Below are 27,921 nucleotides of genomic sequence, written 5' to 3' on the forward strand. Positions count from 1 at the left end.
ATGTAGGAGATCCAGGTTCGATACCTGGGTCAAGAAGATTCTTGGAGAAGAAAATGACAACCCACTCCAGTATTCCATTTGGTAATATTATTACTAATGACCATCCACATCTATTTATTGGCCAATGGCAGGATCCTTTTCAAAAGTGGATCCTGTTGCTTTATTCAGGAATTCTTACATTCTAAGCAGTTAGGGAAGCCGGGAAAGGGACGCTCAGTGAGAGGCAGATGTCTTGGGGGAAATGTGCTATCAACCGTTTTAGCTTTTTTGGTTAAAGAAAAAAACTACAGTCAAGATTCTACTCATAAGGGGAAGTGGGACGGGAAAAACGTTTGTTTTGTGATCTGGCATTTCCATATCTTCTCACTGCATACAGTACCGTTTACTAGGTATTGCTAACGTCCACCAGCAGAATACCTAAAGGTAAAAACAAGTATCAGGAAGGAAAAAGTACTACCAAAAGGAAACTCAAGAAAATGGCTTCAAGTGGGCAGTGGGCCGGACATCAGGCTGGGCTCAGTAGAAGCAGACAGTGTGCAGGAAGCTCCTGCCGCTCTTTTCCTCGAATGCCTGCAGCAGCTCGCCGATTCCGTCCTCCATGTCCCCCATGAGCTGGACGCACTGGCACAGGTCGCAGATGAGGAACGCTCCAAGCGTAGCCTCCTTGTTGGTGTCCAGGATGTTCACGTTGATCACATACACAGGCTGGCAGGTCTCCTGCTCCCCGGAATTCATATCTTCCACCACCTGGTCATACACTCGCTCTTCACAGGTGAGGATGAGGTCAAACAGATCTTTGCATTCCTGGAACCTCTCTGGCCTGGGCTTGATTTGCGACCCATGGACTGTAGCCCACCAAGCTCCTCCATCCATGGGATTCTCCAGGCAAGAATACTGGAGTGGGTTGCCATTTCCTTCTCCATATTTCTTTCCAGCATCCGTAAAACGCCATTCTGCATATAGCGTTCTTTGTCTTTCCTAAGGAGGTCTTTGTACACATCGTCATACATGGCTCTGAAATCATAAACGTTTGGCCTGTCGCGTGCTGGTCCTGGAAGCTTCATGTTTGTTCCTGTTCCAAAGGACAGGATGCTGAATCCTCGTTTGCTGAGGATGTTGTGCACCTCCATGCTCCGGTTCTGGTTGCTCGAGCATACCACAGCGAGGCGCAGTGGCAAAAACGGCATGACTGCGGCTGCACTCACCGAGACTCCCAGCTCAGAAATTTCGCTTCTGGACTCCTGCCGCTTCCACAAAAGCAAGGTGGTGGCCTCAATGCCTGGAAGCAGAAGCTGCGGCACCGGCAACATAGTGTGTCAGGACTTATGGTGTGGGCACTTATAACGTGTCCTGGCAGGCTCCTAGCGCAGGCCAAGATTGCTGGGCGGCAAGATGAGTGCCACTGTGGTATTCTTGGTTGGGAAATCACATAGACAGAGGAGCCAGGGGTGCTACGGCCTGCGGGGTCGCAAAAGGCAGACACGACTAAGCAACTAAACCACCAGCACTACCACAGTTGAATCAGGTTATCCCTCTGTAAAATGCCTGGTCATATCCTTTGTACGTTTTTCTAATGAATATCTGTCTTTCTCATAATGATTTTTAGAGTACAGCTTCTAGATATTCCGTTCCGTTGCTCAGTCGTGTCCGACTCATTGTGACCCCATGGACTGTAGCACGCCAGGCTTTCCTGCCCATCATCAACTCCAGAGCTCACTCAAACTCATGTCCATCGAGTTGGTGATGCCATCCAACCATATCATCATGTGGCGTCCCCTTCTCCTCTAGATATTAATGTCCCCTCTCCTTCTAGATGTTAATCCTTCTTTATTTGTAAGAGCTAAAAATAGCTCCCACCAACCTGTGGCTCATTATTTAAAATTTTCTTTGTGGTGCATACTTCATCAACTAGTCTTTACATTTAATGAAGGCAAATGTATCTATCTTGTATAATTTCCATTTTGTGCTTTTAAGAAACCTTTCCCTACTTTGAGATCATTAAGGTAGTCTTTGTCGTTTTCAGGATCAAATAATTCTTGCTTTTAACTTTTATATCTTAAATCCATCTTGAGTTTACATTTCTGTATAGTATAGGGTAGGAATTTTTTTTTTACCATCTACATAGCCAATTTTCCCAGGACTATTCTATTGGTTTGTAATGTCTCCTCTGTCATAAACCAAGTCCTCATATATGTACGAGTTTGCTTCTGGAATTTCAATTTTGTTCTATTGGTACACTTGTCTGTCCTTGTACTAATATCACATTTTTGTTAATATAAGTGAATAACAATTCTTAATATCTTATAGAGCTAGTCTCATATTGTTTTTCTGCTGTAGAGACTCTTGACTAATCTTTACCCTCTTTCCACATAGATTTTAGGGCAAGTTTGCCAAGTTCTAGGGAAAAAAAAAAAAAAAAAAACTGTTGGAGAGTTTGATTGAAATTGCACTGAACTGCAAGTTAATTTGTGGAGAATTGATTTATGTATGATATTGAATCTTCTAAACAATTTAAAAGGTATATATCTTCTATTATTTAAATTTTGTTAATTGTTTATGGAACTCAATAAAAGTTCATAATATTTCCTTAAAAGACATACATTTTGTTAGGTACAGCTCCAAATTTATTATGGGTTTTGCTATTATGTGAATGGAATTTTTTTCCATTCCAGTTTTGCAATTTACCTTGCAAATAAACTCTAATTCTAGTATTTATTCATAAATTACATAAATAACTAAGGAAACAGAGCTTGTGTGCTTGAAAGTAGCTGACACCCTGAGCTCACTAAAATAGAGTCAATTTTGTCCTTTCATTAAACAAAGTGGGATAATTCCTATTATGTTCAGAGACTGTGTTTTAGTTAGTGTGACATGTTTCCATGTTTCAGAAATGATATTTTTTCCTATGAAAGCTTCCACTTTTCCTACCAGGGACTCACTCCATTATAGTAGTTATAAATACAAAGCTTTTTCTTCTTATTCTTTACAATATGTTTTGATCCTTTATTTTCATTTAAGGTATATACTTGTTCAAAGTCATGGTTTTTTTGTCCTTAGAGGATTATTAGTTTAGAGAGCATACACACACATACACAGGCAAACATACTTTATCTGGGTTCTTTTATATATATGAAGTGTTTCTTCTTTTTTAAAAATTGAAGTAGAATTGATTTACAATGTTGAGCCAATCTCTGCTGTACAGCAAAGTAACTCAGTTTTACATATATATATATATATATATATATATATATATATATATTTAAAATATTCTTTTCCATTATGATTTATCTCAGGAGAATGGATGAAGTTCTCTGTACTATACAGCAGAACCTTCTTATTTACCAGTTCTACATGTAATAGTGTATACTTACCAACCACAAATGCCGAGTCCATCCTTTTCCCCTCCTCCTCTTTGGCAACCTCAAGTCTGATCTCTATGTCCTTGAGTCTGTTCCTGTTTTATAGATAGGTTCACCTGTGTCATACTCTACATTCCACATATAAGTGACATCACATGGTATGTCTTTCTCTTTCTGACTCAGTTCACTTCGTATGATAATCTCTAGTTGCATCCATGTTATTGCAAATGGCATTAATTTGGTTTATATGGTGAGTAGTAGTCCACTGTAGTAATAAAAAGAAAGCAACTTGATAGATTTCTTGCTTGAATACACTCAAGTTGAGGGAGTACATTCTCTAATGAGCTGTCAAGTCCTTTACTTAGAGATAGGAACAAACTGAATTTTGAATAAGCTGGTGCAGAAGAAGTAGCTATAGCAGAGTCACTATGGACCTGTAAGAGAAACCACTGGATAGGAATATTCTCTAAATTCTTCCCAATGATCCTGTCTCCTCTTCACTTGTTCTTTGGTCTAAATTAGTTAATTTCTTTTTAGAGGGCCTAGAAGAAAGGAAGAACAAACTTCTTGATCCAAACATACTGAGGGCAGAGGGGCAAACCTTACAAAAACAACATAGGACCTGAAACAAGTGAAACATGGGAAAAGAGATACCAATATTGGGTGCCATGTTAGTTGTCAGAATTTGTCTTTAGAACGTTTTCTCCTTGATTCTTCCTGTTGAAGAGGATCACTATTAATTTTTATATATTGAGCCTATACCCAGAAAGCTTGTGAAACCTTATATTAGTTATACTCATTTGTCTACATATTTTAGTACATTATCTGTGTAGACAATCATCCAATCTGTGAAAATAAAAATGTTTTCAACCCTTATATTTTTCTTTTCTCAATGAGATGGTTAGGATCTCATTTATAAAGCTGAATAAAAACAGTGACTACAGATATCCTTGTCAGTCTTGCTCCTGACTTGAAAACCATATGGACATCTTGAAGAAATCTCTAGTCTTTCCCCTTCTGTTGTTCTCTATTTCTTTGCACTGACCACTGGAGATGGCTTTCTTATCTTTCCTTGCTATTCTTTGGAACTCTGCATTCGCATGGGTACATCTTTCCTTTTCTCCTTTGCCTTTAGATTCTCTTCTTTTCTCAGCTATTTCTAAGGCCTCCTCAGACAGTCATTTTGCCTTTTTGCATTTCTTTTTTGGGGGGATAGTCTTGATCACTGCCTCCTGTACAGGGTTTCCTGTACAATGGCATGCTATCAGATCTAATCCCTTGAATCTATTTGTCACTTCCACTGTATAATAGAAAGGGATTTGATTTAGGTCATACCCGAATGGTCTAGTGGTTTTCCCTACTTTCTTCAACTTAAGTCTGAAGTTTACAATAAGAAGTTCATGTTCTGAGCCACAGTCAGCTCCTGGTCTTGTTTTTGCTGATTGTATAGAGCTTCTCCATCTTCGGCTACAAAGAATATAATCAATCTAATTTCGGTATTGACCATCTGGTGATGTCCATGTGTAGAGTCCTCTCTTGTGTTGATGGAAGACGGTGTTTGCTATGACCAGTGCATTCTCTTGGCAAAACTCTATTAGCCTTTGCCCTGCTTCATTTTGTACTCCGAGGCCAAATTTGCCTTTTACTCCAGGTATCTCTTGACTTCCTACTTTTGCATGCCAGTCCTCTATGATGAAAAGGACATCTTTGGGGGGGTGTTAGTTCTAGAAGGTCTTATAGGTCTTCATAGAACCCTTAAACTTCAGCTTCTTCGGCATTAGTGGCTGGGGCATAGACTTGGATTACTGTGATATTGAATGGTTTGCCTTGGAAACAAACAGAGCTCGTTCTGTTGTTTTGAGATTGCACCCAAGTACTGCATTTTGGACTCTTGTTGACTATGAGGGCTACTCCATTTCTTCTAAGGGATTCTTGCCCACAGTAGTAGATACAATGGTCATCTGAAATAAACTCAACTATTCCAGTCTATTTTAGTTTACTGATTCCTAAAATGTCAATGTTCACTCTTGCCATCTCCTGTTCACTTGTTAGCTCCCCATCATTGCCATCACCAAAGATGTCTAGGACAAAGTACTGTCCAGAGAACCTTAGCTACAACAAAGGTCAATCACAGTGAACCAAGCCATTTGAAAGGTTTAGGCATCTAGTTTCGATGTTTTCCTACTCTTACCAGAAATGCTGCTGGAACACCTAGAATCAAAAACTTTACTCACAGAGCCATTTGTTCCCTACTGAATGAAGCTTGTGTAAGTTTTGTGTAAGTTTACATCAGAGCTTAGTGTGATGAGCTGGCAAGAAATGTTTGCCAAGTTTCAAAGGCTTGGAGGAAAGATATCATAACCCTGAAAGGCATTTTCTTTTTAGTTTTGTTTGGAAGTGTTTTTAACTCTAAGAACAAAAGGTAGTCCTTGGACTGTCTCTTTTCCAGATAGCTGACACTACATTTCTCTACTGTTATCAGTTTCCTAAATAAGTGTAGCTGTATTTAATTACTGCTGAATACAGGGAAGACATGTGTTAGTCCTTTTGTTCAGTACTTTAGGATCAGAGGAATAACAGGTGTGGCAGTGTTTCTTCACTCATTTCAAAGTCACCTGTATCACCAAAATGTACATCTCATCCAGCCCACCAACCTTAAGGAATTGCAATAAATACAATTCTAAAGAATTGAAAGCTAGCTCTGTCTTTCCCTCAGATATCAAATGTGGACAAATGTTTTGTTGAATAGTTGCCATCTCAAAAGAGGTTATAGCAGGCAGATGATGTGAGAGAGCAAAGCGTGCTCTTAAATCACTAGATATGACAGGCCCAACCTGAAGGAAAATAAGCCTGTTTAGGTTCAGAGAGGTGAAGACCTGCCCAAGGTCACACAGTACATCCATTTTTCTCTTCCACTGCTTCCATCCCAGTCTAAGTCAGCTGTGCCTGGTCTAGTCCACTGCAGCAGCCTCCGAAAGACTCCCACTACCTCCAGTGGGGCTCCCGCTTTGATCCATTCTTCACCTCCTTATAGCTGGAGTCAGCTAATTAAAACATTATCTTACTGAAAACCTGCTATTGGCTTAACATTGTTATTACAAAAATGTTTCAACACTTTCTTTTTTTTTCACCATGAACAGGTAGGCCTGGAAGGGGCTGCCCCCTTCCTATCTCTTCAGTCTCAGCTTTACTCACTCCTTCCATCATGTGCTCTGCTTCAGACATGCTGGCCTTCAGGTAATGTACTAGAACCTACTGGATTATCTCCTTATACCTGCTCATCCATCTTTGGGGAAGGTTCCTTTTATACACCCTTGCCTAAATAGCTCTTCATTCTTCATATTCATTTCTGATATCTCACCTCAAGTCTCACTTCTTTGGGTTGTGAAATTCCATCAGTGGAGTTCACCAACACTCCAGGTGAGGTCAGGTCTCTCAAAACATGTACTTTTTCTTCATAGCACCCACCATGTTTGTTATGTAGTAAGTTCAATACCTCTTTGGTGAATGCATGAAGCATCTGATTGAGGTCTGTCTTCTTGACTAGATGGGAAGCTCCAAGAGCATCACTACTGCCATCTGTTAGATGGAGGAAGTAGATACAGGACTTGGATTCAATCTCTCCTAAATCCCTCCTGTTCCCCAGACTTTACCTTCCCACTCTGCCTTACTCCTCTGCTCCTCTGCCCCCACCTGTCAGAACAGTGGCCCTCTTCCAACAGACACTGCCTAATTCCACTGGTAGCTCAAGGGGCGCTATTCCCAGTTTCACCTAGTCACTCACTGGCAATTACTCCTTGTCTAGGGACAGCCTTCATCAGGGGCAGAAGCAGCAGTTACCCGTTAGTACCTCAAAAACCGTCATCAGGACATTGTTACTTCCCATTAAGGATAGCTCTCTCCATGCAGTCCTCTTTTTAAATGCCCACAGGTCCATTACAGGGAAGGTAACATTTGCCCAGTCCAACCCTCAGTCAACATGTTTGACTGCACACTCTTCACCTGGCTCAGAGTTGATTGAGGTGCTCATACGATTAAATGGAAGAAAGAACTGAAATCAGAGAGAATGGATGAGAAAGAAAAGGCTCTCAATTTGGCCACAGGCTGAATCTGACTTTCTCTTCTGGCAAATGTCCCCATGAATTTGTAATGGATAACTTCATGTTAAACAGGTACATACCTGAATATTAAATTACCTATCCCAAAACAACGGCAAATGGTATGTATGTATCTCCCCAGTTATAAGGTTGGCCAAAAAACTCATTCACATTTTTCCATAAGATGTTATGGAAAAAAGTTTGGCCAACCCAATACCTTCATTTACATAGCTTGAATCTATAATGACAAGCAAACATTCCTCATAAGAAAAAGTGCTCTCTGATGATTATTTTGTTATTCTTGTTGTTCAGTCACTAAGTCATTTCCAGCTCTTTGTGACCCTATGGACTGCAGCCCACTATCCTTCATTATCACCTCCCCAGTAGAAAGAACATTACACTTTTCTGGTCACCTAATACCAAAGCACTCTATAGGCCATTAGTGCATTCTGGATTAGAAAACCCAAAGTGTGTAGAATGGGGATTTGTGATCTGAAAGGGAAAGTGAAAGTTGCTCAGTCGTGTCCGACTCTCTGCGACTCCGTGGACTATATAGTCCATGGAATTCCCCAGGCCAGAATACTGGAGTGGGTAGCCTTTCCCTTCTCCAGGGCATCTTCCCAACCCAAGGATGGAACCCAGGTCTCCCACATTGCAGGTGGATTCTTTACGAACTGTGCTGTCAAGGAAGCCCTTTTGTGATTTGAATGTGGCCTAATTATCACATGGTCAAACACAATCAGTGCAATCACTGGAATAAATGTAATGGTATGGAAGCGTAATTTGCACTCATGTGGATACCGAAGTATTTACCTGAAGCAGCATCTGTTTTTCAAGTTCACCAGAACCAAAAAAGGAAAGGGAACGGAACCCACCATGGTGGGAAGGGAAGAACCCACCATCTTCGGCAAGTACAGAGATTGATGAGTTTGATTCCACACCAATCTGACTACTTCAGAGGTGAAAAAGAATCTGGACTCTGATTCTCACCTGGAAACCCGGGAGGAGAAAAATTTCCACTTTTTCCTCAGGGCCCTGACCTGATCTTTTGACAACTCTGAAAACTCAAAGCCTGGAAGGTGGTGAGGTCATTTGGCCCAGGTAACAAATTGTGCTTGTGAGGTCTGCCCAGAAGTATCAGAGGATGACCTCAGCCCATGAAGAAAACAGTGTCTGGCACAGGGGTGTTGATTTGACGACATGGAAGAGGAGAAAGAATGGTCTTTCTGAAATGTGCAGATTTGAAGAGGTGGGGTTGTGTGGAATGGCAGGATTGTTTTTCCTGTACCGCTGCACCTGAGCTGTTCTGGGGAATCGATTTCTTATGCTACAAAAGGATAGGACAGTGTGATGCTGACTGGCCCTGGGGACACAGCTTCAATTCAAGTGCATTGATTCAACAAGGATGACATTGTTTTCTAGTAGGATCCAGCTGCCCACTTGCCAGACCCCTTGGTGATCCTTATTTAAAAAGCAGGAGGCATCTCTGAAACTTTAATATGCACTTTTACAGAACAATACAGGACTAAAATGTAAAGCACATCATTTTGCTTGTGTTGTTTTTAGTATTTGATTCAAGTGCATGTAAACTGTGAACTATCTTAAATGTATGGTTCAAGCAGATGTCACCAGGAGATGACTTAGTTGAGCTGAAGGATGTTTAAATAAATTAATGGTGTTGAGGACCACACAGTTGATAACCACCAATGATTCATTCAATTCATCATTTCAATAATTAAGATCAACTGTGAAAAACATTGGATCCATTCAGTGGAAAAAGAACCTGAGAGAACACACAGCCCATTCCTGACATTATAAGTGATCTCTAAGCCCAACACCACTAATGTTCCTTGAGAACTTACATGAATTGATCACAATTAGCTATTTTGCCTTCTTTACAAAGATTAGCCAAGATGGCCCTTCAACTGTGCTCAGTAATTAGCTCCCATCTTTAACTCCTACGTGCATCAAGGAAGGATGGACAGAAAATGTGACTTAGAGTCAGACAGGTCTGGATTCAAATCCTGATTTCACCACTTATGGCTACATGACTGTGAGCAAAACATCATGAGGACGGTTTCATAGACTGTCACAAGGATGGAAAGAAAGCATCAGTAAAAATGCCTGGCATATGGTATTAATAAATGCCAATGGTACCTCCACTTAAAAAGCCACTGGAACAGAATTAAAATAAAGATTATCAATGCAACATTTCTTACTGATTAGTTTAAAACAATAATGTTTGCAGAAGTGTAGGTTCCTTTAGAAATCAAACCCACCTTTGAATGCCACGGGGAATTTTTACTCCTGTATCTAGACATACTGGGCCACCTCATTGCAGAACAGAAAGCAGTATTAGGCAACTCAACTCTTAAGAGTAGGGACCATGTTTCATGGTCTTTGGGTCTCCAGTACCTAGGCACAGTGCCAGGAACAGCATCAATACTCAATATATACACACATGCCTACATATATACATACATAGCTTTATGAAGTGGCATCATAGCATGGAATCTTAACCAGCCTTTAAAACAGATTTGAAGCAGATGCTTCACTTTTCATTTTAAAAGCTATATTTTAAAAACGTTTTAGGAGACAGATTCTCAGTGGGGATAGAACTCCAGATAACCTGTGAACTTCTTAAAATGGAGATGCCTAATCACTACCTGTGAGTCAATAATAGTAAGCACTCAAATAGGAGATGTATTTTTTACCTACGTACTGTCCCCTGTACATAAACTCATTCACCCCTTTCAACAACCATATGAAGGCAGTGCTAACATTTTACCCATTTGACAACAAAGTGACGGGACTCGGAGAGGGTAAGTGATTTGCCAAAGAGCACGTGACTAGCACCAAAGTCCATGTGACCGCCTCCATCTACCTGATCTACCTGAACAACACCCATAAGGCTGCAGCTTGTGCATTTCTCTTTCTTTTTCTTAAAGTTTCCACAATGGCTCTGATTGATATGCCTAGTTAATAGTCAGGTAATCAAGGGATGACTAGATAAAAAACATGCAAAGGAGGGACTTCCCTGGTAGTGCAGTGATTAAGACTTAACCTTCCAATGCCGGGGTGCAGATCTGATTCCTGGTCAGGGAGCTAAGATCCTACATGCCTGTCAGCCAGGAAATCAAAGCATAAAACAAGCAATACTGTAACAAATTCAATAAAGACTTTAAAAGTGAAGTGAAGTCGCTTAGTCGTGTCCGACTCTTTGAGACCCCACGGACTGTAGCCTATCAAGCTCCTCGGTCCATGTGATTTTCCAGGCAAGAATACTGGAGTGGGTTGCCATTTCCTTGTCCAGACTTTAAAAGTGGTCCACATTAAAAAAAAAAAAAAATTTAAAAACATGCAAGAGAAAGAAAAGGAAACCAAATGGCCCAGACCATTAGGACAGTTCTCCAAATCCAAATAGCAGTATGTGAAATAACCTATCCCTGAGACTCAAGCAGAGATTAGACCTTCACAAGGCTACAAATCACCTTTACAAGCTTTTGAACTCTTCCGCCACTATTGGCTCACCCTAAACAATCTGTCACCACATAGCAAGGATGGCCCGGCTGTTTCCAGAAGGGCACATTGTATGAGTCAGACATGACTTAGTGAATAAACAAACAAAAAATAAAGTCATCAGTCCACCAGGCCTGATAGATGGGATTGTTATGGACAATGGCATGTTCTATGAGGTATCCTAACTTACTACCAAAGAGTAGATGTTATTAGCAGTTAATATTGTCTATTCTTTTCCCAGCTGAATTTTTAAAGACTGTGGAAAGTGATGTAAACCTCAATGTTATTGCAGAATCAAGAAGCAACTACCTCCCTAGTTCCATAACGAATGCTGATCAAATACATGTGAATTGGAAAGGTATATTTAATTTGCAGGTTTCTGTCTACATGGTCTGCTTCTATTTTCTTTGATAAGATTAGTGAACAAAGTTTAGAGGACTTTTTTTAGTTCAAACATTTTCCCATAATGGCAAATCAGTCTGCTTGGGCAAACAGAACATCAAAACATTAACCATCAGGAGCTAACATGGGAAGTTGATCCGATTTACACATAAAAACACCTGCTAAAACTTAAATGAAACTTTATAGAGGAAGAAAACTGGATAAAGGATTGTTTGCATCTTTTCAAGCAGTGACTACAATAACTGCAAGAGTATGGACAAATGGTACCAAGTCTAATTAATCTTGTATATCTTCTGCACTGTTGCAAAATACATTTCATACCAGGGTAGAGTAAGTACACAGCAGGCAAAATGTGGTAGCTGAAGTCAAGCATAGCTAATATGCTGCTTAGAACAGGTGAGATCTACAGAATTCCCTGATCCATCCTGATTGGCTCTGGTATAGAGGACCGATTCCTAGCATGCTTTTCTTCTATGACTTTTATGTCCATGATATATATAGGCTGCTTGGATCTAAACAGATACAGGAGATGGTAGCAGTATGTGAGCAGAAAGCCTACTCTATTTTACATGGCAGTATTATGTATGATAGTAAGGCAATTTGTCATGCCAAGACTGGTAGGTGGGAGCCAGCAGCAGGTCTCAGACTCTCCCACCAGAGTTAACAACAGCTTAGAGAAATGGGCCAGGGCAGGGGCAGGATGATAGCATGGAGAAGAACAAAATGGTAACCTGACACCCACTGAGCCAGCAACACCACAAGATGTAACAAAGTCTCAGAGATAAAGGAGGCCAGTCATCAGAATGGGCTTCTCAGATGGCTCCATGGTAAAGAATCCACCTGCAAATACAGGAGATGTGTGTTTTATCCCTTGGTCAGGAAGGTCCCTGGAGAAGGAAATGGCAACCCACTCCAGGATTCTTGCCTGGGACATCCCATGGACAGAAGAGCTTGGAAAGCTACAGTCCATGGGATAGTAAAGAGTCAGACATGACTTAGTGAATAAACAAACAAAAAATAAAGTCATCAGAATATATACTAGGAGTCCAGAACACAAGACTCTAGAACAGCTTTCCTGGACAAAGGCCATTCCTCCTCTAGCTCCTTTTAAAATCCATTGTTCAAGAGGAGTTGGGAGCTGAAGCCCTCCCCACCCAAACACATGGTCTCCCTACCCAGCAGCTATTACATGCCTGGAGTGAGCTATGGAAGAGTTCTACTGAATGGAGACATATAAGTAATCCAACAAGCAAATGCACTGAAGCACAGTGCAGAAGGGATTAAGAGTGTAGACAGGGACTTCCCTGACAGTCCAATGGATAGGACTCCGTGCTTCCACTGCAGGAAGCACAGGTTTGATCCTTTGTCAGGGAACTAAGATCCTGCAAGTCATGGACCAAAAAAAATTGTGGACAGTTTAATCACAAAGTTCTGGGTTCAGAAGCCAGGTCTGAAGCTGCTAGCTGTGTCCTAGTGAATAAATCAACTAATGTCACCTACTTCACCCTATGACTGTTGAGAGGATTAAATGACTCAGTGCATCTAAAGCACTTAGTGAAGTGTCTTCAGCATGGCAAGTACTCAATAAAAGTCAGTAATTGCTATTATCATTATTAACAAATGACCAGAAGGCTTTTATGTAGCCCAAAATGAATAGACTGCTAACTCAAAAGATCATAAAAAGGAGAATCATAACGAGTTTTTTCCTAACATACCTGTTATGAAGTTTTTTAAAATTAAATATTCAACAAGCCCAGTGCCAGTCTCTCTTGCTTGCATACCTGTGCTTCTTCTGGAGCTCTGCCATTCTCTGTCTCTCTCTGTCCCATATCTATTTGTAGCTAGGGAGGACATATTTCATACCTGTGCAGAAGTGTTATCTGCCAAGTTATGAAATGAGGGAGGATGTGAAAAGGTAACGAAAAACATTAAGGAAGCAGAGGGAGACAAATCCAGGAGGAAGTTGGTATCCAGCCTCAATTCCATCTCCCCCTACCCAGGCTCCTCTCTGTCCTGCACCCTTGACAACACCCAACTCAGATTAAATCCAGCTCTTTAATGACTCCACACCTGCTCACAGGTGGATCACCATCTGCCTTGCTGTCCATTCCCCTTTAAACTGATACCCTCAAAGCTCAAGTGTGAGTCTTCAGTGCTGCCTGCCACCCCTCTCCACTCCTGTTACCGAAAGAGTGTGTAGGGTCCGGCTGCTGGCTGCTCAAAAGCCAAAAACAGGCCAGGTTGGTGGAAAGGAAAGGTTGCTGTATTTCAGATGCCAGCAACTGAGGGGGGAGGGTGGCAGACATCTGTCCAAAGGCTGACTGCCCACCCCCTGCCCTGCCAGCCCCAACTTTGCACCAGCAACAAGTGGAGCAAGAGTTTTTGTAGCCACAAGGAGAGGGCTACATATAGAAACAGCACCATCAGCTCTGACAGTCATCTTCAAACTGGTCATTGGTGGTCTGATCAGCATCACCTTGGTTGTTTTAGGTACAGTTAATCATTAGTTCCAGAGTCTGTTTGTTCCCATTTCTTGAGGCCAGTTTTCAGAATTTTAGCAACTTATGTCATGGGTACAGTCTGTTTTCTGTACATGTCTGAAGTTATCATGTAGTTAACTTCTCCACCTGGGGTTTTAGTATCTATAAGATAGCTCACAGGATGTGGCTCAGAATATTATCTATAGCCCTTGAGAAAAAAACTAAAGGTCCTTGACTATGCTTAATAACTACATTATTATTACTTGGTTTCTTTTGACTATTTTCCTTTTTTTCCTGCATTTCTCATTTCTCTGATTAAACTTATTCTTTGACTAAAGTTTTCCACAGACAAAAGGCAGGTAGAGGACATGGAGGTGGGCAAGGACCATAGGGTCCTGCTCCATTGCACCCCCTACCCTGTTCATTTGTCTGCTTTCCCTAATTCTTTCATATGCCTCCTCTCTGCTCACACTGCTAACTCTTTATTCCTCCTCACTCTCAGCTGATGACCTAGCTTCTGATTTCAGCTTCTTCAGAAGAAGCAATTAGGAGAAATTCCACATCCTCCCACCACCCTATCTACCCACCGACTGGCATCTGTACCCACCAGTTCTGGCTGTTTGCTGCTAACTGTGGACGAAGGGTCTGCTCTGAAGGACAACCTTACAACAATAGTAGGAAGCTAATGCATCTGCTTTATTCTTCCCCATATTATGATATCAGAGTCATTACTTGATAATATACTATTGGTCTTTTTGTTTACTATCTGACCACCCCCATTAGAATATAAGCTCCTTAAGGAAAACGTTGTATCCTGTGGCCAAAAGGAGTGCCAGGCACATATTAAGCACTCAATGAATATATCTGTGTGGAATGAATGGGGAAAAAGAATGAATGAAAGAAAAACATGAATTTTTCACTGTGTTTGAAATTCTCTATTGAATGCTTAGGGTTCTCTCCTTCTCTCTCCCCCATGAACACTTCCCCCACCAAAATCCCTAGGATAGGAATCTATTGTCCCAGGGGGATGTGTTATTAAAAGTTGATGCTCTTCGAGGAGGCATGTCATGGACATCCATGTGAATAAGGATGCCTGCATTGAACCTGGTCATGGCTAAAGAGTGCCAGTGAGTGAGGCCCTACCCACAGAGCAGAGCCATCCAGGCAATATGGGAAGTAGGCTTGCCAAGCAAAGGTCTATTTAGGATCCAGATCCAATGACAGGAAACCTTCTTAACTTCCTTCCTTCCTTGCCATTGAGCCTGAGACTATGCCAAGGAAGTCCAACCCTCAAACATCTACAGAAAGTATCCCAGAGAGGAAGTCTATTACTTGTCTATGCCATCTGCACAATGCTCAGGAAGCCAGCCAGCCTGGACATAGAGGGCGCCTCTGCTTTGTACCTTCTATGCAGAAGATGCTCAGTTTCTGGGCACCATGGCCAACGTGGATGAAGGATCATAGACGATAAGGGGTGTAAGGGGCTGGTTACTTACAGTACATGCATGATATGCATCAGGGAGGTTATTAAGAAGATGGAGGAGATGGAGATGAATGAGGAGGTGGAAGAAGCAAAAGGGACACTGGAGGCAGGGAAGAGGAGTGGAGAAGCTAGAAGAGGTGGAGAAGGAAAGAAAGAGAAGGTAGAGAAATAATTTAGTTTTACATGTCAGTGATAAATATTAACTTAACTTGAAGACTGCAAAGGTGCTACTAGACTCTGGCAGTCACCAGCTTAGGCAAGTTGGACAAGTCCCTTTGCTCATGGGAATTTTGGTTTTTCTCACCATTCAATGCTGGAAGCTGGCATCTCCAAGGACCCTCACAGTTCTGACCTCTGTAAAATCATAATCTTTCCAGTCACCAGCTCGGCTCCATAACATGGGTCTGTGGAGCCACCAAGCACCAAGGCCAACTAGTACAGAGTTTGGAACTTCAGCAGATGTCCCTGAAAACAGGCAGAAACTCCCTCAATGGAGCCTTAGCTGCCTTCCCACAGATCCCAAGGGCTTCTCTGGTAGCTCAGTTGGTAAAGAATCCACCTGCAATACAGGAGACCCCAGTTTGATTCCTGGGTCAGAAATATCCCCTGGAGAAGGGACAGGCTACCCACTCCAGTATTCTTGGGCTTCCCTGATGGCTCAGCTAGTAAAGAATCCTCCCGCAATGTGGGAGACCTGGGTTCAATCCCTGGGTTGGGAAGATAACCCTGGAGAAGGGAAAGGCTACCCACTCCAGTATTCTGGCCTGGAGAATTCCATGGACTGTATAGTCCATGGGGTCACAAAGAGTTGGACACGATGGAGTGACTTTCACCTTCACAGATTCCAGCTTTCTTCCCAGGAAAACATTCTCCTAGAGGATTGGGATGCTACGTCTCATTTCACAGCTCCATTTTCCTGAGAAATAAACAGCACAAACTAGTATTTGTTCCTCAGCACAGAATGAGCCAGTCCAATGAAGATCAGCCAATTTGTCCTTTCTTTAATACTGTTTATTGTCTCTTTAATGATGAATTCATTTGAGCAAGTGACCCCAGATCCTAATTCACGGTGACTGTTTACATTCATGAGACCTCTCCCAATCTCGGCTCCTGGTCCCTTTTGACCTTTCAGAAACCACACCTAGCTGCCTCCGGAACAGGCCACTCTAGTCTTACTTTGGGAAAGGATCCAGCATGGCAGGCAGCACACTTACAGTTCTTACAGACCACATGGAAAAATCAACTGGAGACTGGCAGCCCCAGAGGCAGGCAGCCCAGACTAGGAAGAGAGGAGACACAGTCTGTGAATACCATGTTGTTTCCTTACTGTTCAATCTTTCCAAGTTAACTGGTGTGGAATTTCAATCGCTTGCCCATATATAGCTTTGGAATATCTTATAATTCAAAGAGACATCATGGTGTACTGGAGCTGGAATCCAAAAGACCAAAATAAAATTTTGGCTCCAACCACTTATCACACGTTGGGCAATCTACATAATTTCTCTGGGCCTCCTGACTCTCCCCGTCTCTAAAGTGGAGACAATAATAGTACATAAGAAATAAGATCAACTAAGATATCTCTGACTCAAGCACACAGTATAGTGTCCCATACAAACAGAAAGAATAAATACGAGCTACTAGCCACGGATAGTATTATGAAACCATGGATATAGGCATGCTGTGGGAAATAAAAAGAGCCCATAAAGTGTGTTTGCCAAAGTGCTGACTACAAAGTGAGCAACTAAACATTAGCCTTTGCTTCTGGATATGACATCCCCATCATCATCAAACAGCACGGACTCACATTTGTCCAAAGGAACCAGTCATTGATGGGGGTGCAAATTCAGGTAGAGGTCACAGCATCGTTACAGTAGCTGATACCTGGAAATGGCCCTAATGCCCAAAATGACAAATGTCCAAAACAGGAGCCTAGTTGAGACTGGAATATACACATATAATCAACTACCAGGTCACAATGAAATTGATGCTCCAAAAGTATATGTATGGACAGAAAAATACGTCCAAAATATGCTGTCAAATGGGGAAAAAAGGGGAGCTAAGAAACAGATGCTCAAAGTTATACATTATAAACCTATCTTGTGTGAATTTCAACAAATAGATTTTAACTTGGGAATGAAAGAATAATAAGTATCCCACCTGATCTCACTTTGCAAGTATGTGGTACATATGTTACAATGCCTAGAAAAATTCTCAGAGACTTTACACATCAAAAGGGTTCTTTCTGCATAACAGGAATTTAGGTGACTTTCACTTTCTCTTTGGACTTTTACTGGAACTTTCAGGGGTGGAGGATTGTTAAATTTTTCTTTTTAAACAAGAAACGTGTTTATTCAACACCATGAAAAATAGGGTCCTTAATCATAAGGCTCCCAAACTATCCATCATTTGGTTTCAGAGGCTGATATGCCTGTTTGTGGAAGGCCCGGGCCTCCAGGGAATCAGACACGCACCTACTTGTGGCCCCCATACTTCCTCTGTGAGAGAGATGAAGGCAGAAATATGTCTTGCTTTCTCTAGTGCATCTGCCCCAACATCAAGCCATCTTTGAAATTGCTTTGAAGGTACATTTTAATTAAAATTAAAATGCTACTCTGGGAAGAGAGGGGAAGAGAATGTGCTTCCTTTTGGTGTGATGAACATGGTTTGGAACTAGATAAGAGTTAATGGTTGCACAACATTGCGGGTATACTAAATGCTACTGGATTGTACATTTAAAAATGGCTACTTGTATGTTGGTGCTTCTCTGGTAGCTCAGTGGTAAAGAATCCACCTGTCAATGCAGGAGACTCGGGTTTGATCCCTGGGTCGGGTAGACACCCTGGAGAAGAAAACTGCATCCCACTCCAGTATTCTTGCCTGCGAAATCCCATGGAGAGAGGAGCCTGGTGGGCTATAGTCCATGGGGTGTCAACAGTCAGACACGACTTAGCGATTAAACAACAACAATTGTTATGTTTGTGAATTTCACTTCAATAAAATAAAAACAAAACTTAATCCATGAATACTGAGTGTTGGTAATTTCAATACGGATGTGGAAAATTCACCTCTTAGAATTTTTGTGTGTTCAATACATAAACGGTTTGCACACCGAGATCAAAATTTTAATAGAAATGTTTTTCCTTTGTTTCTAGGAGATGCATATTATGAACCAATATGCCATTTTCATCATGTCATTACCATAATCATAAACTATTAGAACTGAAGGACAGTTCAGCCACTTTGTTTTACAGAATAGGTAACTGAGGCTAGAAAAGAGAGAACTGGAACACATAAGTAATTTACAAAATCAGAAGTGTCCTAGTCCAGGGTTCCGTCCAGAATAATCCACTTCTAGTCTTTTCTTCATTCAATTACCTGGTCTTCTTTATATTTTTTTAAAAATACATATTTACTCTTTTTTTTTTTAGTCTTATGTTGATATTTTATTCGTTATAATTAAATTCTATTTTTATTTGGAATTTGTGGAAGTCAACTGAAAGAAGCAGACATTTTCTTGAGGATTAAAATAAGGTTTGCATTTACAGAGCAATGAAATTCAGGGTCAGAGAGGGTGTCCATCGTTCTGATGTTCCTCTAATTGAGGGGTTCCCCAGAATGCAGGACTTTCATGCCACAGCTGGGGAAGTCTGGGGTGAACTAGGATGGTCAGTCACCCTGGTACGGTTTACCAAAAGGTACACTGAAGAAGCTGTTTGGAAGTGATGGTTTAAAACAGAATAAGGCCAAGTTGGTGGAGGATATTTACAACTAGTTTTTACTCTTTCTTTTCACTCAATTTGCGTTTACTCTCAGCAAATTTACATATTTACTCTTTAATCAAATTATCAGCCTCATGTCATTTCCCAGAATTTGTTTTCTGCACCCCAATTCCTTCAGTGTTCAGTATATTGGTCATACGTTTTGATAACTATATTGAGCAAACTCATTCTATTTCAGTTGTGAGAAGCAGGTGATAGGGTGTGGATTAACTCAGTAATGTGCCACACCCTCTTGGCCCTACGACTTTATCCCTGGGAATGCTGGAGATCTAGGTTTCATCTGGGTCTCAAAAACACGATCATTAACACAGCGGTTTCTGCGTCCGCACCTCTCACACTGCCCTGACTCCAAATCACAGCGAGATTGTTTACTTGAAGGATAAAGAAATCTTTCCATCCAGAGCCAAGAAAATTACACCTTCCTTGTATTTTGCACAGATTAATATCTGAGAAGGCTTATGATCAAATGCTTCTTGAATGTGTCTCTCTGTAGCTGGATTGCATGGTTGCCAGTGACCCGCTACTTGGAATCAAAGAACCACTGGCATGATGGCGACAGCAAAGATCTGGGCATTTTGTTAAGTTACATGTCACCAATTTGCAGTTTTGCAACACCTGCATTCAACACTGGAGTCTGAGCTGAAGAGTGCCCTTTGCTGCAAAATGTTAGGTTCCAAAAACTTGCTGTACACTTCAGGCATTCTGAGCAGTTGGAAACAGTGTTGTGAATTGAATCTGGATCCCACTTTCCAGCAGTCTATCCACTGCACACCCAACCTGTGAAGCCCTGTGTGTTTATTCAGTATCACTCCTTAGACTTCCAAACAAAAAAGACAAAAGATCTCAACTCCTTTCCTGTTTCTCAGAGAGCCAATGATGATGTGTTAAGAAGTAACTGGAGCAGGAAGGAAGGGGAAGGAAATCCTATTTGGTTAACATCCCCATCAGTGCACATAATCAACTTAGAATGAAAGCCAATTTTATGATGGGTTTTCCCTACCTTGGCTGCACCCCAAGGCTTAGAGGATTTTAGTTCCTGGACCAAGGATCAAACCCAGGACCTTGGCAGTGAGAGCACAGAGTCCTAACCACTGGACTGGCAGAGAATTCTTCGTGGTAGGGTTTCTGAGGCAAGAGAATAACCTACAGAGTTTTCCTAAATGGATTCAACAATGCCAGCCACAGTGGGATTCATTCAGTATTACTTGAAAAACTCCCAAAACAAACAACCCCCAACATTAAATTTGACCACTAAGTAGATGTAAAGCAAAGGGAATGTAAATGATATGTCACCTCTCAGAGCCTCCAATCCAGGAATAAAATGAGAAGATTGTGATTTTTTTTCCCCACAGTATAACATACATGCTAGGAACACACTCCAGTGGGGAGTACCCAGATTAAAATACAACCCTGAGAATAAACTCTGTTTGTGTATGTGTGTGTTGTAGAGGAAGTCAGGCAGTGGAGCAGATGAGGACGGGTGGCTGAAGCACTCATGAAAGGGCTGGCATCCAGGGCAGCTGGTAGCCCATGGACCCTGCTAGTGCACTCTAAAATTTACTGCAAAGAATAATTCAAAGCTGAGAACTCCTGGACTACAAAAATAGTAAGCTTCCTTCAAGCTTTGTAAAATAAATATATTGAATCAAAAACAGTGTCATCATTACCAAATTTTTTATATATCTGAACTTCTTTGTGGCCACAACTATATGGTACCTAACTACACTCTTATGAAAGGACAAAAGCAACGCTTTAGATGCCCTGTTCATATCCATGTAGACCCCCATGTAATTACTGCTATTCAAGGGTTATGATCTGATGGAAATGATAGTGTTTGGAGACAAAACATGTGGACACAAATTTGAATTTTGCCACTAACTAATCTTATATGCCACAGTTTCTTCATCTGGATTCAAATCCTAGGATGATATTCTGTAAATTCCCCAAATTCTATATGGCTTACGCTCCTCATCTGTAAAATAAGGATAATGGTAGTGCTTATCTCCTAAGCTTGTAGTTACGGATTTAATGAAATGATACCTGTGGAGTCCTTCAAGTTGCCCACAGCAGAGACAGTGCTCAATGAATATCAGTAACATCATCTTTGTCCCCATATCAATAAGGTGTTTTCACAGCTCTCTGAATATAGTTAAAGTCACTCGTCATGTCTGACTCTTTGCAACCCCATGGACTATACAGTCCATGGAATTCTCCCAGCCAGAATACTGGAGTGGGTAGCCTTTCCCTTCTCCAGGGGATCTTCCCAACCCAAGTATTGAACCCAGGTCTCTCGCATTGCGGGCAGATTCTTAACCAGCTGAGCCACAAGGGAAGCCCAAGAATACTGGAGTGGGTAGCCTATCCCTTCTCCAGGGAATCTTCCCGACTCAAGAATCAAACCAGGGTCTCTTGCACTGCAGGTGGATTCTTACCAACTGAGCTATCAGGGAAAATCGGCTTTTGGATGAATTTATTAACCTTCTATACTATAATGCACAGCATCATCTTCATCATCAACATCATAATAAATACACTTTTGAGCTATGATGTGTCAAGTACCATGACTATGCTGGGCAGTTTACCATGAGGTAACTTAGTTGATACTACCAATGTATCTGCAGAAGTCCCCAGTAGAGGTTCCTATAGATCAAGAAAGTGACATTGCTAGTCACATCATCAGTAAGTGACAAAACCAGGATGTGAACTCAAGTCTCTTTTATTGGGAAGTGACTATGAATCACAATAATGAGGACAGCAAGGCCTCACTGCATTCTTACAATGCACCAAGCATCACACGCAATGTTAAACCTGCACTAGGCAGATTCTGCACAACCCTAAAACACTGACTTGGTATCCAGGGTCACAAAAGAGATAGGAATCAGAAATATTGGGAGAATTGGGGTCCCAGAAGGCAGAAGAAACAGAGGCTATCCTTGGTCTCTGTCCTTATCCATGACAGCAAAATCTAACGCAAGTCTGTGCTCCAGAGGCAACCATCTGAAACCATAAGAAAACCCACTTATACAAACCGTTCTTGGAAAGTTGGGTCATAGAGTTTCTACTTAAGAAGAAAACCCAGTTGTACAAACTCTTCCTGGAAAGCAGGGTGATAGAATAGTGTGCTGTGCTTAGTTGCTCAGCCGTGTCTGACTCTTTGCGACCCCATGGACTATAGCCCGCCAGGCTCCTCTGTCCATGGGATTTCCCAGGCAAGAATACTGGAGTGGGTAGCCTATCCCTTCTCCAGGGGAACTTCCTGACCCAGGAATCAAACTGGGGTCTCCTGCATTGCAGGTGGATTCTTTACCAGCTAAGCTATCCGGGAAGCCCATGATAGAATACTAGAGCTAGTCAAAACCTTAAAAAAAAAAAAAAAACCAAATCTTACAACCTCCCTGATCGGTGGACCAGAAAGCTGAAGACGTGATTAAGTGGAAAAATCCATTTTCACTGCCTCCCACAGAATAATTAGGGGCTTTGCAAGCTTTTCAGAGTATGTGGCGGTGGGGGCGGTGGGGGGTAAGTCCAATAGTTACCAAGGGCTCTGTAAGGAACCCAGGGCAGAATGTGACAATAAATCCAGCACAGGGCCTTGCCCTCAAGGCGCTGCCTGTACACAGAGGGAGACAGACAAGTCACAAGCAACATGAACTCAAGCCAAGACGAAGTTCAATCACCAGGCTATGAGAGTTCAAAACTGCTTTCCACTTGGGGGAAGGGTGTCAAGGAAAGCTTAGTAAAGTAGAAGACGTTGACAAATGACAGGTAAAATGATGAGATGGAGAAATATATTTAAGTAAACAGCTGTAGCAGAGGCAGAAAATGTCACAGTGGTCAGGAAGCACTGAGGGCTCCAATTTGGCTGGAAATGAGTACACATGAAGGAGAACAGAGGAGCACATGGCTGCTCAGTAGCTTGGGAAGCTTGGAGCTGAGGAGAGGAGACAGTTCCTTAGCAGCTGGAGTCTGCATGACAGGTGAAGGTGATTCAAAGAGGGCCTTAGAAGGACGTACCTGGCACTGCTTTAGGGTACAGGATGGAGGGAGAAGAGGCCAGAGGGAAGAGACATGGGATGCTGGAGAACAATTAGAAGGATGTTTGTCACCGCAGCACAAAGGGTACTGCCTGCAATAGACGTGCAGAGAGGTGGTTCCAAGTGATACTTTTCCTTTCCTTCCTCTAGGTCTGCACTAAATGGTTGAGGGGCACTGAAGGGATCTGAAGTAGGAAGCAGTCCCCACACCTTATTCCTTAGAGGCTCTCGTCCCCTGAAGGGACAGGGCTAACTAAAGAGTTTCTGAATACCCAGTCACTCTCCTCTGGGATGTGTCTGGCCAAACTCTGGCACAAGTGAGCACTTTTCTCCATCCTCAGAATCTAAACTTTTGCCTCTTTTCAGGGAGGCTTTTGGGGGTGGGATATATAGACAGAATCCAGCCAGTTCCAGACAACAGCCCTTACTGTGATCACATCAACTACTGCACCCCATAGTCTATGACCACAGTTTTTCTGGGTCCTGGCTCCTCGCTAGGGCTTTTCACAGCACCAATCCTCAAACTACACAGGCATCAACTCCCATCGACCCCACTCACACTGAGATCAGAGGTAACACAAAAAAAGCTACTTGGCAGTTAGATACATCCATTCAGAAGTCAATATTTACCAACTAAAACTCTGCCAAAGTAGCTGAGAGGCACTGGGCAAGAGTTCCCAAAGCTCCACCAGAGAAACCAGTCCTCAGCACTGCATGTTTATGTTTGATCTACATGAAGCTATTTGCATCATCTTCCCATGATTTCTGCTGAAAATTAACTAGGTGGATTCAGTCTTCTTCCCTAAGATGAGTTACTGATCTTAGGATCAAGGCGACATAATACTCGATGAAGCCTTGTTCTACCAGTAGAACACATCTCAAATCTTCCTCTAACTAAATCTGTTTCACAGCTCTCCCCAAGACTAAAAATGGGATAACGTTAAGCAAGCAAGAACTTGGAGTCATCAGCAGGGCCAAGGACAATCAGGTCTTTCGAGGATGAGCACTGGGGTAGGCTACAAACACTGTGCAGTACTAGTCACCAGAACCTACTACAAGCAAAGTCTCTCCAATGAAATGAGATGTAAAATTAATGAGCTGGTCAGCCTTTTGCAACACACTAGGTAGAACGCATGGTTCCAGTGGACTGGGAAGAGTTGTTGTCCCAATCATACCCCAGCTGACACATCCACGTGCTTTCTTGCCTTCAAAGTTCTCCCGTGCTAATTCCACATGTGTTACAAGTGTCAGACAGCTCCTCCTTTACAGAAAGATGAGATAACTTGACCAAGATCATTCTGCACAGGTTGGTAGAGGGAGTACATCAGCCTAACGTAAGGATATGAATGAAGGAAAAAGTAGCACCAACTGCTATCTTGTCTCTTCACCAAGGGATCTTAAAACTTGTACAATAAGAAAGTGCACATCAGCTCTTTCCAAATACAAGAAACAGAGAATTCTGATCACCCTGGAGATGTGCTGATGGGACAAATCCTTCTGTGAGTGAACAAATAATTAAAATGTGAATATTCCACTTTGAGGTTTTGGTGATCTGATGCCTATTGGTAATGTAACATTCTTAGACTTTAAAGATAAACTGGTGGAGTCACAAAAAGAAAGAAGAACAAAAAGAAAAAAGTAGCAAACCCGATACACTCTTCAGAAATAAGGTTGTCCCACCTCAATGTCCATTGACAGATGCATGAATAAAGAAGATGTGGAACATATATATATAATGGAATATCACTTGGTCACAAAATGGATGAAATAATGTCATTTACACCAACATGGATGGACCTAGAGATTATCATACTGTGTGAAGTAAGTCAGACAAAGACAAACACCATATGATATTATTTATATGTGCAATCTAAAAAGAGAGAGATACAAATGAACTTATTTCCAAAACAGAAAGAGACTCACAGACAAAGAAAACAAATTTAGGATTACCAAAGGGAAATGGGGTTGGGGAGGGATAAATTAGGAGTTTGGGGTTAACAGATACATACTACTATATACAAAATAAACAATAAGGACCTACTGAATAGCACAGAGAACTACACTCAATATTTTGTAAACACCTATAAGGGAAGAGAATCTGAAGAATATGTATATATAACTGAATCACTGTGATGTACACCTGAAACTAACACAATATTGAAATAGAGTATATCCCAAATAAAGGACAGTAAATATCAGTTTATCGAGCCATCCCTTTCATCATCTTTGTTCCCCCAAGAGATGTTTCTTATTTACATTTCATCAATATATCTGCTCTGAGGAAATGTCCGTTGTTTAGTTGTGTCTGACTCTTTGTGACCCCATGGACTATAGCCCACCAGGCTCCTCTGTCCATGGGATTTTCCAGGACAAATCCACTCCCTTGGTAGGGACCAGGGAAAATTCTGAGGGGTCAGATGTCAATACCTAATAAGGTCTCCTATGCTTCCCCAGATAGGGTAGCATTTTATTTATTTATTTATTTGGCTGCATAGCATGTGGGATCTTAGTTCCCTGACCAGGGATAGAACCCATGCTCCCTCCATTGGAAGCACAGAGTCTTAACCACTAGACCACAAGGGAAGTCTCATAGGGTAGTTTTTTTAGCAAAGAGAGAACACATTAAGACAAATAAATGAAATGCAAATGATGGACTTTCAGACTTCAGCCAGTTCATGAAAGAGGTAAGGACATCTTCATATTACCCCAGGTTCAGAACATCTTCACATTACCCCAAATTACAATGTGTGGCCTACATTTTTGTAATTCTACATTTTGCTAGAGGAAGAGTGAATGCCTGTTCAATTCCACTCAGTTTTCATTCAGTTCAACTGAATGAACAGTCTCAATGGTCCCCTACTGGTGCTTAGCATGCAGACAAGCATAAGACACAGTCTTGCCTTCAAGAGGCTTGATAGCTACATAACTTTGCAGACATGGAAGCAACTCTTTAAATATGATCAGACCACGATACTTGCTATGGAGAATTTGGTGGGGGTGGGGAATAGGATCGCAGGAGAAGAAGACATTTATTCTGTTTGGAGGAAAATAGGGGAAAGCTGCATGGAACAGGTAGAATTTGAGATAAGCCTTAAGAAACAATGAACATTTCTAAGGATGAAGATGGAGGTCAAAACGGTGTGAAGGTACTGGTTAATGGAAGTTGTTGTAAGAACACAAACATCCTACATTAATACATATATGTGGAATCTAGAAAAATGGTACTGATGAACCTATTTACAGGGCAGGAATAGAGATGTAGATATAGAGAACAGACTTGGAGACACAGTGGGGGAAGGAGATGGTGGGATGAATTAAAAGAGTAACACTGACATATATACACTACTCTGTGTAAAATAGATAGTTAGTGGGAAGCTGCTATATTGTACAGGGAGCTCACCCTGGCATTCTGTGATGACCTAGAGGGGTGGGATGGGAAGGGGGAGGGAGGCTCAAGAGGGAGGGGCTATATATATATAATTATGGCTAACACAACATTGTAATGCCATTACATTCCAATTAAAAATAAAGGAAAAATCTTAAAAAATAATTAATGTAAAAGCCAAAACTAAAAAAAAAAAAAAAAAAGAACGTACCAGAGGAAAGACAGTAGTCCAGTGTGGCTGGAAATCAGAGTAATGAGTAAGAACATTGTTTTTGTTAAAACTGGAAAGCTAGGCTGGGAATAGATCATAAAAGGCTTTGAAAGTCCTTCTGCAGTTGGTAAGTACAGAAGAAAACTATATTACTAGTACTATTTTGGTGATCATGTGAACTTCGAAATAAAATGGAGTCATAATGGAAGAAGAGGCATAAATAAACAATATTAAGACTTAAAATGGGCATAACTGCAGATGTAGCAAAGAAAAAAATTTTTAGATAATGTTATGAGCAACTTTACAGCCATAAATTTGAAAATTTCAATGAAATACCCAAATTAATAGAAAAATAAATTTTAAAATTGACTCCAGAATGGTCTTATAACCATTAAATTTTTTTAAAGCATCCCATTAAATCAATGCCAGACCCGTGCAGGGGGGCTGTTTATAGGTAGTTCTACTAAATTTGCAAGAAACACATAATTCCAATCTTTTACAAATACTTCAGAGAGAAGATGGGAATATTTCCCAACTCATTTTATAAGGCAACTCTCATCTTGGCACCAAAAATAGACAAGAATAAAAGAAAGGAAAAATGCATGCTAGCCTAACTTATGAACATAAAAGTAAAAATGCTAAACAAAATATTACCAAGTGAAATCTAGCAATGTACAAAAACAAAAATTAGGATCAAGTTGGGTTAATTCCAATAATTTGAGTTTGTTTTAACATTAAAAATTTTATGAGGGTAAAGCCATGCATTGCTTTAAAGGATTAAAGGAGAAAGGAAAAGAACTATGCTATATGATCACCTCAAAAGATACAGAAAATGTATTTGATAAAAGTCAAAATCCATTTGCCATAAATGGATGGCACCTATATTAGCTAACTATAGGTGGTGATTTCTCCAACCTGATAAAATTTCTCCCACCTGATAGATTTTGGTGCCAAGATGAGAGTTGCTTTATAAAATGAGTTGGGAAATATTCCCATCTTCTCTCTGAAGTGTTTGTATAAGATTGTAATTATGCGTTTCTTGCAAATTTAGTAGAACTATCCATAAAATATATTTTCCAAAATATTTTGGAAGTATCATAACTCAATGGCAAAATATTATAAGCATTCTATTTAAGGTCAGAAACAAAAGAAAAATGTCCACTGCATCACTT

The 27,921-nt window shown here is 41.2% G+C and overlaps 2 protein-coding genes across 6 annotated transcripts in view; both read right to left on the reverse strand.

Moving 5' to 3' along the window:
• FGF13 (fibroblast growth factor 13) overlaps positions 1 to 27,921 on the reverse strand; it is a 572,605-nt gene that overhangs the window by 419,597 nt on the left and 125,087 nt on the right. The window lies entirely within an intron of this gene.
• LOC109555252 (RNA polymerase II subunit A C-terminal domain phosphatase SSU72-like) lies at positions 2 to 27,735 on the reverse strand. The gene is made up of 2 exons (XM_019955973.2): positions 924 to 27,735; positions 2 to 837 (listed from the first exon to the last, which is right to left on the reverse strand). Exons 1-2 carry the CDS (start codon positions 1,308 to 1,310, stop codon positions 517 to 519), a joined length of 708 nt encoding a protein of 235 aa, XP_019811532.2. The 5' UTR covers positions 1,311 to 27,735; the 3' UTR covers positions 2 to 516.

The sequence above is a fragment of the Bos indicus genome, chromosome X (genome assembly GCF_029378745.1).
Source record: "Bos indicus isolate NIAB-ARS_2022 breed Sahiwal x Tharparkar chromosome X, NIAB-ARS_B.indTharparkar_mat_pri_1.0, whole genome shotgun sequence".
Classification (NCBI taxonomy): domain Eukaryota; kingdom Metazoa; phylum Chordata; class Mammalia; order Artiodactyla; family Bovidae; genus Bos; species Bos indicus.

What these genes read in the sequence shown, in the direction of transcription:
- LOC109555252 (XM_019955973.2), bottom strand. Translation starts at nt 1,310, where the DNA reads ATGTTGCCGGTGCCGCAGCTTCTGCTTCCAGGCATTGAGGCCACCACC. An exon ending in TACGGATGCTGGAAAGAAAT is followed by an intron (nt 838 to 923) that starts ATGGAGAAGGAA and finishes ACAGTCCATGGG; the next exon opens with TCGCAAATCAAGCCCAGGCC.